Source organism: Pinus tabuliformis, chromosome 1_1 (genome assembly GCF_031772625.1).
Source record: "Pinus tabuliformis cultivar Carrire ecotype Pingquan chromosome 1_1, CPIR1, whole genome shotgun sequence".
In the NCBI taxonomy this organism is placed as follows: Eukaryota; Viridiplantae; Streptophyta; class Pinopsida; order Pinales; family Pinaceae; genus Pinus; species Pinus tabuliformis.
The window spans coordinates 576,363,750-576,375,728 of NC_142297.1; the positions used below are offsets into that span (position 1 = coordinate 576,363,750).

General features: G+C 41.0%; 1 protein-coding gene across 1 annotated transcript; it reads left to right on the forward strand.

Annotated features, from left to right (window-relative positions):
- The first annotated feature begins 10,134 nt into the window (after nt 1-10,134).
- LOC149214540 (putative dynamin-related protein 4A) lies at nt 10,135-10,714 on the forward strand. Its single transcript, XM_089389423.1, has 2 exons — nt 10,135-10,542; nt 10,619-10,714. Exons 1-2 carry the CDS (start codon nt 10,135-10,137, stop codon nt 10,712-10,714), a joined length of 504 nt encoding a protein of 167 aa, XP_089245549.1.
- The last annotated feature ends 1,265 nt before the right edge of the window (nt 10,715-11,979 follow it).

Below are 11,979 nucleotides of genomic sequence, written 5' to 3' on the forward strand. Positions count from 1 at the left end.
TAACAACACTGAATTGTAATATGATGGTTAGATCACTGCAACGCGTAACGACCGAAGCAAGGGAACTGCCAACAGATGATGGCGCAACAAATGTGGAGGAATCCTTAGACTAGTGTGAAAATTCAATACCGGAACAACAATAGTATGGTGTGCAAAAAGGGGAAATGTGTGCAACAACTACACAATGGTGGAGTACACATCAGAAGACTAGGTGGAATTGGCGCGAATGTAGAAGGCGAATGTGTGTACAGTCTGGAAGTACCCAACATTGAATGAAATCTGGGTAGCAAGGATGAAGCTGTTTGAGCGCCCGCCTGTGTCAAGGAATGTAAACGTATGCTGTGCAACAACCTCCCAAACTAAGGCTCAAAAATCAGAACCTGACATGGCAGTGGGGAAGGCAATGCACTCCACAAGCAGTCTGCGACGAAACGTTTGAAAAGACATGCAGAGTCGTGAACATAGTTCACCAGATGAAATGAAAAAATTGGGATATTTGTGTACCAGTGGTTCGATGGGCCTATAGGACCACAATCAAGAAAAGGAATGTGGAGATGGCCCCACCATTGATAAGAAGATATGAAACCAGGAATTCCCATACCATATCTCCCACAGTTCAGACAAGGCACAAGGACCTGGGTAAAGGAATTTTGCAGTTACAGGAAGCCATTCGGTGAAGGAGCTTGAAACTTCATGAACTTGATGAAGAGTGGGAACGATTAAGAAGGAAAAGCGTGATATTGGATGAAGAACTCAGAAAACTAGAACCAGAGTTGCACAAGCGGGCCCTGAGAAACTAAGCATGATGGGACCAGGCCTAGCCATCACTACTATTGCATTAGAAAGAGTTGTGACCCTGCTATCATGGTTGCAACCACACCTTACTAAACAGGGGAGAATACCATACGAACAAGTACGTGATGCACTACTAGACACAAGGGTATGTGAAGGATGCCCGCAGCCTGGGCTGGCAAGAAAGTTGAAGCCTCGCACCTTGGTTGCGACCACCTGACTATCAGTAGAAAGCACAGTATCAGCACTCCAAGCAGTTGAAAGAAGGCGCGGGACTATAAACAAGCATGCAAGAGAGTTATGTGGAAAGGAGATTCTGCGTAGGGCCAATAGGTCACCGGGATTGCGGTCACACATAAGAGGTTGCGCTACTATGTGAGTAGGCTGGGAGGTGACCGTTGATGTCACTGTTCATGACAAGAGGTCTAATTTAAGGCAGAAAGGAGTAGGCGGAGGGCCTTAACACATGAATTAAGAAGTAGATTTGGGATGATCTACCGCCAAGAAGGTATTAATGACTCAGAAGTGGAGGGAATGGTTGAATTCAAATTCAAACGTTACTTTAAAATCCCCTGGGGTATCCTCGAAACAACACTTGGATATTTGATATTTGAGCCACTACAGAGCAACGAGCACCAAGCTACCTTGCCACCCGTGAGTACACGACCAAATGAATCCAGGTAGAAACAATGTCAGCTACAAGAACTAGAGTGAGATTCGCGGAAGAGCCCCATCTGACCCAAGAGGAGCCTAGAGAGGCGGAAACTGCACCAGAGGCTCCAAAGTCCCCACACATGCCGCAACCATAGAAAGACAAGCAGACAATGGGGCTAGTTTGGGTGTCACCACGATTCAGTAAATTTTCAATGGCATAGAAGGGCAAAGGTGTCACCATTGAAACTGAGGAGGAAGAGGAGGATTTGCAAGCCCTGATTGCTCAAATTGAAGCACAGGACAATGACGCGGAAAATTTTTCCCAAGTAGCTTCGGCAATAACACTACCCCCATACATCTTCCCATGGAAAGGGATGGCCAAAATACCAAAGGACCTAGAGGCCACGAAGAGTGCGCTCCACACCCTGCTTCTTCCGGATGAACTAAGATTTGATGGTCCGCTGTTGGGACAAGTACCGAATATAAATTTCGAAGACTAGGACCACATAGACAATGAGAAGCTCCCCCAATTAGCGGTAGAGAAATTACTGCAGCAGGTAGAGACTGAAGCATGGGAGTTGCAGTAAGCTTATGACAATGTCCTGGGGACCGCACAAACGGTCACCCTCACTCAGCGCTTGGCCAAGGTGAGGGAGGCCCAGTCCCTAAAGGAACAGGTGGACGGTGCACGCCAGAAAGAAACAAGGCTTAAAGCCCACATCCAATCTTGGCTCGAGGAAGTGTTCACAGTCACCGCTATGATCGAGGGGAACCTTGCCCAAATACAAGACACATACGCGCTAAGGCAAGAAGGTGCCTGCGACAATGCCTTATAAAATCGCGCAAAATTGATACAACGAACAACAAAAGAATGTGTGGCAGATATCAGTGCAATGTAGATGTTGTTGGATGGAGTCTGAACAGAGATCACTGCACCAGCCAAGTGGCTCGGGATGAGTCACGATGATTGTGTTGTGGGCCTGTTGGGCAGTGGATCCCTCGCGTAATGGTTTTTGGGCTTAAATCCCACAATTTTGGGTAATGGCATTGTAAAGGTTCTGCGAAGCCCACAGAGCGTGAATTGTAATGAGTCAAGTCAAATGGCCTACCCATTGTCCGCGAACCATGGGAATGCATAAATAGAGCAAGGCTCTAAGTGTAGAAGGTAGCTTTTGTTCGGATCTTTAGTATTATGGGTTTTTTAAGGAGACAATCACTTTGAGTCGATAAGTTTGGGTCATGGTTTGTAGTAGTTAGAGTAGGCTCTGTAGCTGTGTGTGCAGAGGCCTGGTAGATTCCGCAACTGTGTGCATGGACCCCTCCAGCTGAGTCCACAGGGCAGAATTGGATTGTACTGGGATAGAAGATTAATAATAGATAAGTGTTTATGAAATATTGTGCATCTAATCACAGATATGTGTGTGTGTTGGGTTGTGCTATATTCTTTCCATGACTAGCCCATGTAGATAACTGGCGGGTTAGAGGGGGGTCGAGCCTCCCTTAGTTGTACCAATTGTGTAGCGGGGGGGGGCACAGGGGGTTTGAGGCATCCTCGTAACCCCACTTTATGGGGTTCGGGGCAGCACCCCAGAAAATTTTGGTTTTGGACCCTATGTTAGGATGGGCAGAGCAACCTATGGTTGTGTGCATCATTTTCGCACATGTTTTTAGACGCAATGGTTTTCGGTCCATGGTATTGGATGCTTCATCATGTATAAATATGTATTATAACATTGAAAGGAACACAATGAAAAATCAAGCTGGTAGTCTTGGTTTTGGGATCCAAGGGAAAATCTTTGTGTATATGTGTTTTATGTGTTATGCTCTCACATTGTTTATTTTCTGTGTTTTAGAATTCGTATGTAGGTAATTTCTGTACGGGGTTAAAGCCTACATTTGGTATGAGAGTTGTTTTGGCTTCAAGGGGACGACTTTGTTGCTGAGGGGCTTCGCTTGGGCCTATGGTAGACCCTGTTCAATGGGAGATCTACGAGATTGATTCTGGTGGTGAAAGAAGATGGCGAGGTGGAAAGATAGAGATCGAGAAATTTAATGGTCAGAGTTTTGAGTTGTGGAAACTTAATATGGAGGATCTGTTGGTGGATAAAGATCAGTGGATTGCGGTAGATCCAGGTACTAAAACAATGGGAGTGTCCAATGAAGAATGGAAGAGGTTGGATCGGAAAGCAAAAAACACAATACGATTGTGTGTCTTAGATTCAGTATTGCTGAATGTATCAAGCGAAGCTACGGTGAAGGCTTTGTGGGACAAGTTAGGGACTTTGTACCAATCTAAGTCTCTGGTGAATAAACTGTTCCTACGGAAAAATCTGTATAAACTAAGGATGAAAGATGGAGACTCAGTGACAGAATATCTGAACACATTTAATACTGTGGTAAGTCAGTTAGCATCTATTGATATTAAAATTTCCGATGAAGATAAGTGCATCAGTTTCTTGTGTTCTCTACCAGATTCGTGGGATAGTCTGGTTCTTACAATAGGTAGCAATGCAACTGCCTTGTAGTTTGATGAAATAGTCTCATCCTTGCTGACGGAGGAGATGAGACGAAAAAATATGGAGAGCTAGAATGGTGATGCCTTGCCTGTACAAGGATGGTCCCAGAACAGAAACAAAAATAAGTCATCGAGTGGGAGATCTAAATCTAGAGGGAGATCTAAATCTCCAGGAAAACCTGTAAAGGTGGTGTGCTGGAAATGCGGAAAGGAAGGGCACTACAAAAGGGATTGTAATTCTAAAGCTCCTGATAAAGGAAAGGGATCTGATGACACTCCTTCTGCAGAGGTGAAAATCACCTCAGATGAAGGTGGGGATGTGTACTTGGCTTCTTCAAGTACACATGTAAATCATGAGGTATGGTTGATTGACTCAGGTGCATCCTTTCACTTCACTCCCCATAGAGAGTGGTTTTGCGAGTATGAGAAATACGATGTTGGTGATGTCTTCTTAGGGGATGATAGGAAGGCTATAATCATTAGTCGCAAAAAGGTAAAGTTGAAGTTGCAAGGTGGAAGGGTTATAACACTTCTTGGTGTTCTACATATTCCTGCATTGGCTAGAAATCTGATTTCTGTAAGCAAGTTGGATGATGCAGGTGTAAAAACAGTGTTCGAAAAGGATATCTGCAAAATGGTTCGAGGAGCACTGGTATTGATGCAAGGATTTCGAATTGGAACTCTATACAAGCTACAAGGTAGCACTGTTATTTATGGGTGCAACTATTCTGTGGTTCCTGAAAGTGGAGCAGAAAATATAGTGGTCTCTGGAGAGAAGACCATGTTGTGGCATCAAAGGCTTGGACATATTGGAGAGAAGGGTCTTCGAATACTTCATGGTAAAGGTATGGTAGAAGGTATCAATAATAGCTCTCTGCATTTTGATTTCTATGAAAATTGTGTATATGGGAAGCAAAATCAAGTGAGTTTCGCCTCTGGTAGTAAGAGGGCGAAATGGATATTAGAACTTGTGAATAGTGATGTGTCTGGACCTGTGAAGGTTCCATCACTGGGTAAGTTTGTGTCTATGTATCATTTATAGACGACTTCTTAAGGAATACATGGATATATTTCCTTAAGAAGAAATCTGAAGCCTTTGACAGGTTTAAAGAATTTAAGACTCTCGTGGAAAATTAGACAGAGAAGAAGATAAAGGTGCTAAGGACAGATAATGGTGGAGAGTTTTGCAACAAGGAAATTGAAGAATTCGGTAAGAAGTGTGGTATAGCACGACAGAAGACTACTCCATATACACCTCATCAAAATGGAGTTGCGAAATGAATGAATAAGACGTTGATGGAAATGGAAAGAAGCATGCTCAGTGGTGCCGAGTTAGGACAGGAATTCTGGGCAGAGGTGGTGGATACTACATGCTACTTGGTCAAGTGGTAACCTTCATCATTGTTGGAGGATAAGACTCCACAAGAGGTATGGACTGGTAAGAAACCCTCTCTTTCACATGTGAGGGTATTGGATGTGATGCATATGTACATGTTCCAAAGGAGAAACGAACCAATTTTGATAGTAAATCTAAAAAGTGCATATTTATTGGGTATAAGGATGGTTTAAAGGGTTATAAGATTTGGAACCCAGTCACACGGAAGGTTGTGTACAGCCGAGATGTGGTCTTCAGAGAGGTAAAAGATGTTATTAAACATGAAGTCCAACCAAAGGAACCTGAGAAGATAGAGATTGAGCTTAATGAGGAAGAATCAGACTCTATAACAGAGGAGGAATTAGAAGATGAAGAGCCACAAACTTTGGGTGTGAGAAGATCAGTTCAATAAAGAAGGCAGCAAGAAAGGTATATTCCATCTGCTTTCTGTTCAAATTTTTCTTTATCTGTTACTGATTATGATCCCAGAACTGTGAAGGAAGTAGTAGATTCAGAGGATGGCAAACTGTGGAAAGAGGCCATGGTTGATGAAATGGCATCTTTGCACAAAAATGAGGCTTGGGATCTGGTGCAGTTGCCAGCTGGAAGGAAACCCATTGGAAACAAATGGGTGTTCAAGAAGAAGACAAACACAGAAGGAAAGGTGGAGAAATACAAAGCTCAATTAGTAGCAAAAGGTTATTCCCAGGTGCCGGGAATTCATTTTGGTGATATTTTTTCTCCTGCTGCCAAGGTAACTTCTATTAGATTACTTTTATCTGTTGCTGCTGCTTTTGATTTTGAGGTAGAACAAATGGATGTGAAGACAACATTTCTTCATGGGGATCTGGAAGAGGAAATATACATGAAGCAACCTGAAGGCTTTGCAGTGAAGGGTAAGATATAACTGGTATGCAAGTTAAAGAAGTCTTTGTATGGGTTAAAATAGTCACTAAGGATGCAATATCAGAAATTTGATACATTTATACGAGGATTTGGCTTCACAAGAAGCAAAGCAGATCACTGTGTGTATTTTAAATTAATTGGTGACAGTGTTATTTATCTGGTCTTGTATGTGGATGATATGTTGCTGGTTGGAAATGACAAAGAAATTATCCAGAATTTGAAGGCCCAATTGTCCTTCAAATTCGACATGAAAGATTTGGGTGTTGCAAACTATGTTTTGGGCATGGAAATTAAAAGAGATCGGGCAAATAGGAAGCTCTGGTTAAACTAGAGGAAGTATGTCGAGACAATACTGCAGAGGTTTAATATGCAGGATAGTAAACCGGTGAAGGTTCCTATTCCTATAAGTGTGAGGTTGTCTGCTAAACAGTGTCCCAAGACACAAGGAGAGGAAGAGGACATGTCCCGTGTTCTATATGCAAGTGTAGTCGGTAGCCTGATGTATGTAATGGTCTGCACTAGACCAGACATTGCACATGCAGTGGGAGTATTGACCAAGTTTATGTCAAACCAGGGAAGGAGTAATGGACAACAGTGAAGCGGGTTTTCAGGTATTTGTGTGGCACTAGTGATTATGGTTTGTGCTACCAAGGAAGATCAGGATTGGACAAAATGTTGGATATTCATGGCTATGTTGATGCAGACTAGGTTGGAGATCTGGATCAGAGAAGATCTACAAGTGGGTATGTGTTTAACCTATTTGGAGGTGCAATCAGTTGGATGAGTAAGAAACAATCTATAGTGGCACTATCAACTACAGGGGCAGAATACATGGCAGCCACTGATGCAAGCAAGGAAACAGTTTGGCTGCAAAGATTGTGTTCAAGTATGGGGTTAGGACACAGAGCTATAAGGATAGATTGTGACAGCCAAAGTGCAATTTTCTTGGCAAAGAACTCCACATATCATTCAAAGACAAAGCACATTGATGTTCAGTATCACTTTGTGAGGGATATGACATAAGACAAAAAGGTGTTGCTGGTAAAGGTGGACACTTTGAAGAATATTGTAGATGCATTGACAAAATCTGTGAGCTCTGAGTTCTCTTGGTGTAGAGAGACAATGGGCGTTTCAAGAATGAAAAAATTACTGAGCTCTCTTGTGGCCCCCTGTGGAAAGGAAACAACAAGTGGGAGAATGTTGGGTTGTGTTATATTCTTTCCACGACTAGCCCACGTAGTTAACCGAGGGGTTAGAGGGGGCCAGAGCCTCCTTTCGTTGCACTGATTATGCAGCCCGGGGGGGAGGGGGCACAGGAGGTTTGAGGTGTAACTGTAACCCCACTTTATGGGGTCCAAGGTAGCGCCCCAGAAAATTTTGGTTTTGGACCCTATGTTAGGTTGGGCAGACCCACCTATGGTTTTGTGCATGATTTTCACACATGTTTTTGGACGCGATGGTTTTCGTTCCATGGTATTGGACGCGATGGTTTTCGGTCCATGGTATTGGATGCTTCGACATGTATAAATATGTATTATAACATTAAAAGGAACATAATCAAAAATTAAGCTGGTAGTCCTGGTTTTGGGATCTAGGGGAAAATCTCTGTGTATATGTGTTTTATGTGTTATGCTCTCATATTATTTATTTTTTGTGTTTTAGAATTTGTATGCAGGTAATTTCTATATGGAGTTAAAACCTACACTCTGAGCAAAGATCACTGCATCAACTGAGTGACTCGAGACAAGTCACGATGATTGTGTTGGGGGCTTGTTGGGCAACGGATCCCCCGTGTAATGTTTTTTGGGCTTAAAGCCCACAATTTTGCGTAATGGCATTGTAAAGGTTTTGTGAAGTGCGCGGAGCGTGAATTGTAATGAGTCAAGTCAAAGGCCTACCCATGGTTCGTGGACCATGGGAATGTATAAATAGAGCAAGGCTCTAAGCGTAGAAGGTAGCTTTTGTTCGGATCTTTAGTATTATGGGTTTTTGAAGGAGATAATCACTATGAGTCTGTAAGTTTGCGTCGTGGTTGGTAGTAGTTAGAGTAGGCTTTGCAGCTATGTGCGCAGAGGCCTGGTAGAGTCCGCAATTGTGTGCGCGGACCCCTGTAGCTGAGTCCGCAGGGTATAATTGGATTGTGCTGGGACAAAAAATTAATAATAAATAAGTGTTTCTGAAATGTTGTGCACATGATCGTAGATCTGTGTGTGTGTTCTTCTGTTATGGTTTTATGCATCTCTTTAAGGTTTATGTTTGTGTGCACTGGTTATAAATACTGAATGTTTACTTAAGACCATTGAATTAAGTCAAATCTATAATAATAACATACTAAGGGTAAGGAATCTAGAAAGGGCCTCTTCACAGAGCTACATGAAATCCAGACAGCTGCGTAGAGCAGCGCAAGCGCGCAGATTAGATCGCAACCCCTCCAGACCTCATCAAGACATCCCTAGGGTGCGGAAACTTAGTTCTAGCACCATACCATACTACGTCGGGTGAGACTTCAGTCCGCACTCCACAAACTGTTGTCGGAAGGGCCGGTATGGCAGGATTTGTTTGGCTAAACATTTCTAAACCTGGGTCAGGCCCCAATAAGCCAACATCGAGTCAATGATTTATGTTCTATATATTTGTAAATATTGTGATCAATAAAGATATCGAAGAGTGTGATTTCTTTTGTGTAGAATCTCACTCTCTACTCATCTCTCAATTTTCTATGAATTTCTATTTCTCATTTGATATTAAAATGTTTTACTCAACATGTTAATTGAAATGTTTGATTTATAACCCACCTTAAACCTTTTTTTTTTTTAAATGCCATACATTAACTCTATATTGAGAATGAAATAAGCTACACATCAATGACATATAATAAAAGTGGAAATATATATTTAAAAAATATATATTTTTTTTCTCTATATATAAAGCTATCTAGAATTATATTAATTAATATAAATGTCGAAATATTTTATTTATAATTAATAATAAATATTTTTTTGTTTTTAATATTACATGTCAATTAAATATACAATAAATTACATATTATGTAATATCAATAATATATTTTTATATGATATCTCTCAACTCCGGATAAAAAGAATTACATAATTCTCTTATATATATACAATTAATATATATATATATATATATATAGATATAATTAATGGATTTGGGAATGCTAGCTTTAATCATTTAAAATAAAATTCTAATATAATAGAAAATTAACAATAAAATATGTTTTAAAATAATATTAATACTATTTTTAATAATCATGTTAAAGCATTTATTTCCTTTCGGATTTGATTTGTGAACAGCAGGATCAAAAGATTCTTCAAACGATGCCATTATAATATTAATACCAGCGGTCTTCGTTGAAAAGTAAAAGCACTTATTTCAATTTCCTTGCCCCGAGAGAAGAAAAAGCCACATTTGCGTTTGTCAGCAAACACTTTGCAACGAACGATGCCCATTATATAGATTAGCCGACGAATATACCGTAACCAAACGATGCCCATTATATAGGTATCTCTAATATATTTCTTCTGCATAATAAAATAGGTGTCAAATGGATGTTAGGTTTATTAAAGAATAATTTTTTTTCATAAGTAAATAGGTGTCACATGTTAGGTTTGGTGAACTCTTCTTTCATGCATATAAATAGTTGGGATTAAATATTAAATATCATTAATTTACTCTCTTCGCATCTAGTTTTTAAATATACCTTCATTGTTATATAAGAAATTTGATATACGCATAATAAATTAATCATTAACTTGCCATGATACACATTTTCGTTTACCTAACACTCACAAATAGCATATTACTATGTTCGTTTACTTAACAAGGGAGGCTGCGATGCAGCCTTCTTGAAGGGAAACGCAACTTGCAGATGACGAGCCACGACGAACTAAACTTGAGCCAGAGTTACAATGAGCGCATTAGGCCACTGCTCGATGCTGTCGACACACTACGCAATCTTGGAGTAGTGAAAGAGGGTATCCGGCTCCCTACTATTGTTGTTATTGGGGATCAGTCCTCTGGGAAGTCAAGCGTGTTGGAATCTTTTGCGGGGATAAGCCTCCCAACGGGGCAAGGGATTTGTACGAGACTCTCGCTTATTATAAGATTACAAAGCTGCAAGCCGGAGGAATGTGAGATTGTGATTGAATACAATGGAAAAAAGAGGAAAATTTCAGAAGTAGAGATTAAACAAACGCTGAATACAGTAACGGAGATTGCAGGAAGCCACAAGGGTATAAGTGATACTCCAGGAACAGCAATTGAAGAAACCGACTCTGTCTGCACGCAATCTAAATAATGGCACCAGGTAACTAGTCTAAGAACATTACTTTTATGTCACCACGAATTTTCAGGCACCATGGAATTTATCTGCTCAAGTTGCAGAGTTCACTTTGGCGCTTCTGGAAGCGGTGTACGAGGCGGCCGAGGCGCTACTCAGATTGGCTTAACAGTTCGGAACAATTCATCAACAAACACACGGTTGAATTAATGCTAGGAAGGGAATAATGCCAGTCGGGGGAGGGGCGCATCGGCTTTGCATCTGGTTAATCCACTGGTTCTTCAACGGCTTCAACGACTGAAACTAGTGGGGGTTTTGCGCAGAGAGGTGTTGATATTGGGGATCCGACTCTGGTGAGCGGGTAGGCGGTGGTTCATGACACCTCCCGCCATGCACGGACACCTGCACAACACCTGTTAAGATCACCTGCACAACACCTGTTCAGATCAAACCGTATCAAACCTTAGCATATGCCTGTTTGCAGATAATACGAATTGACATACGAATTGACGAACTAATGTTAGCATTAACATCAGACCGCTGACGGTCAGGCAGAATGAACTAGGCCTAAATAGCAATTTAGGCTATGCTCGGGCCTCTTCCGCCTCGGGAAGAGGCCAAATAAGATGGCAAAGGTTCAGGGCGGAATAGAACTTTGGCTATGTGCCCACATCACCGCACAATACATTTCCAAACTTTGGACTAATGACCGAATAACCCTCGCCAGCGACTACAAACTAATGCTATATCGCACCCGAACGATTACTATAGTCCCTGCCAAATGCCAGATGGCAGGGACTAATAATGACCAATATCGCATTGTTATATAAGAAATTTGATATAAGCATAATAGATTAATCATTAAGTTGGCATGATACACTTTTTCGTTACCATTTAATCTTTTCTCTCTAAAAATGTTAATATTTACCTAGCACTCACAAATAGCATATTACTATGTTCGTTTAATTTATAATGACCAATATCGTATTAGTGTGCTTCAACAAAGGATCAAAAATATTAATATGTTTGAAGAGACAATGCATTGTGATGAACGTTAGTTATAGAGTTCGAGAGACATACATTTTCCACAATCATATGTACTTCCATGACAAGAGACGAGGCTAGAGGATCATTTACTTGATTGTATTGTGAATACCGAGTAAGGGTGAACACGTTAAGATCCAAGAGAACCCTTTAGGAATTTACACAATGGGGTTTCATTAAGACGAGAGAGTCATTAGGCTTTCATGGTTTTCGACATCATAATATTAAGGGTGGCACCCAAGTCGATTAACGTGATTGGAATAACTTTATTGTTGCTCTGCATGTCAACGAAATGGCTACGAAGATCAATATATGTTTCGATTTTGTGGTATTTTTCTTTTGCCTTGGCATAGGTATATGACTCGTAAATCTAGAGTGGCATGTTGATGG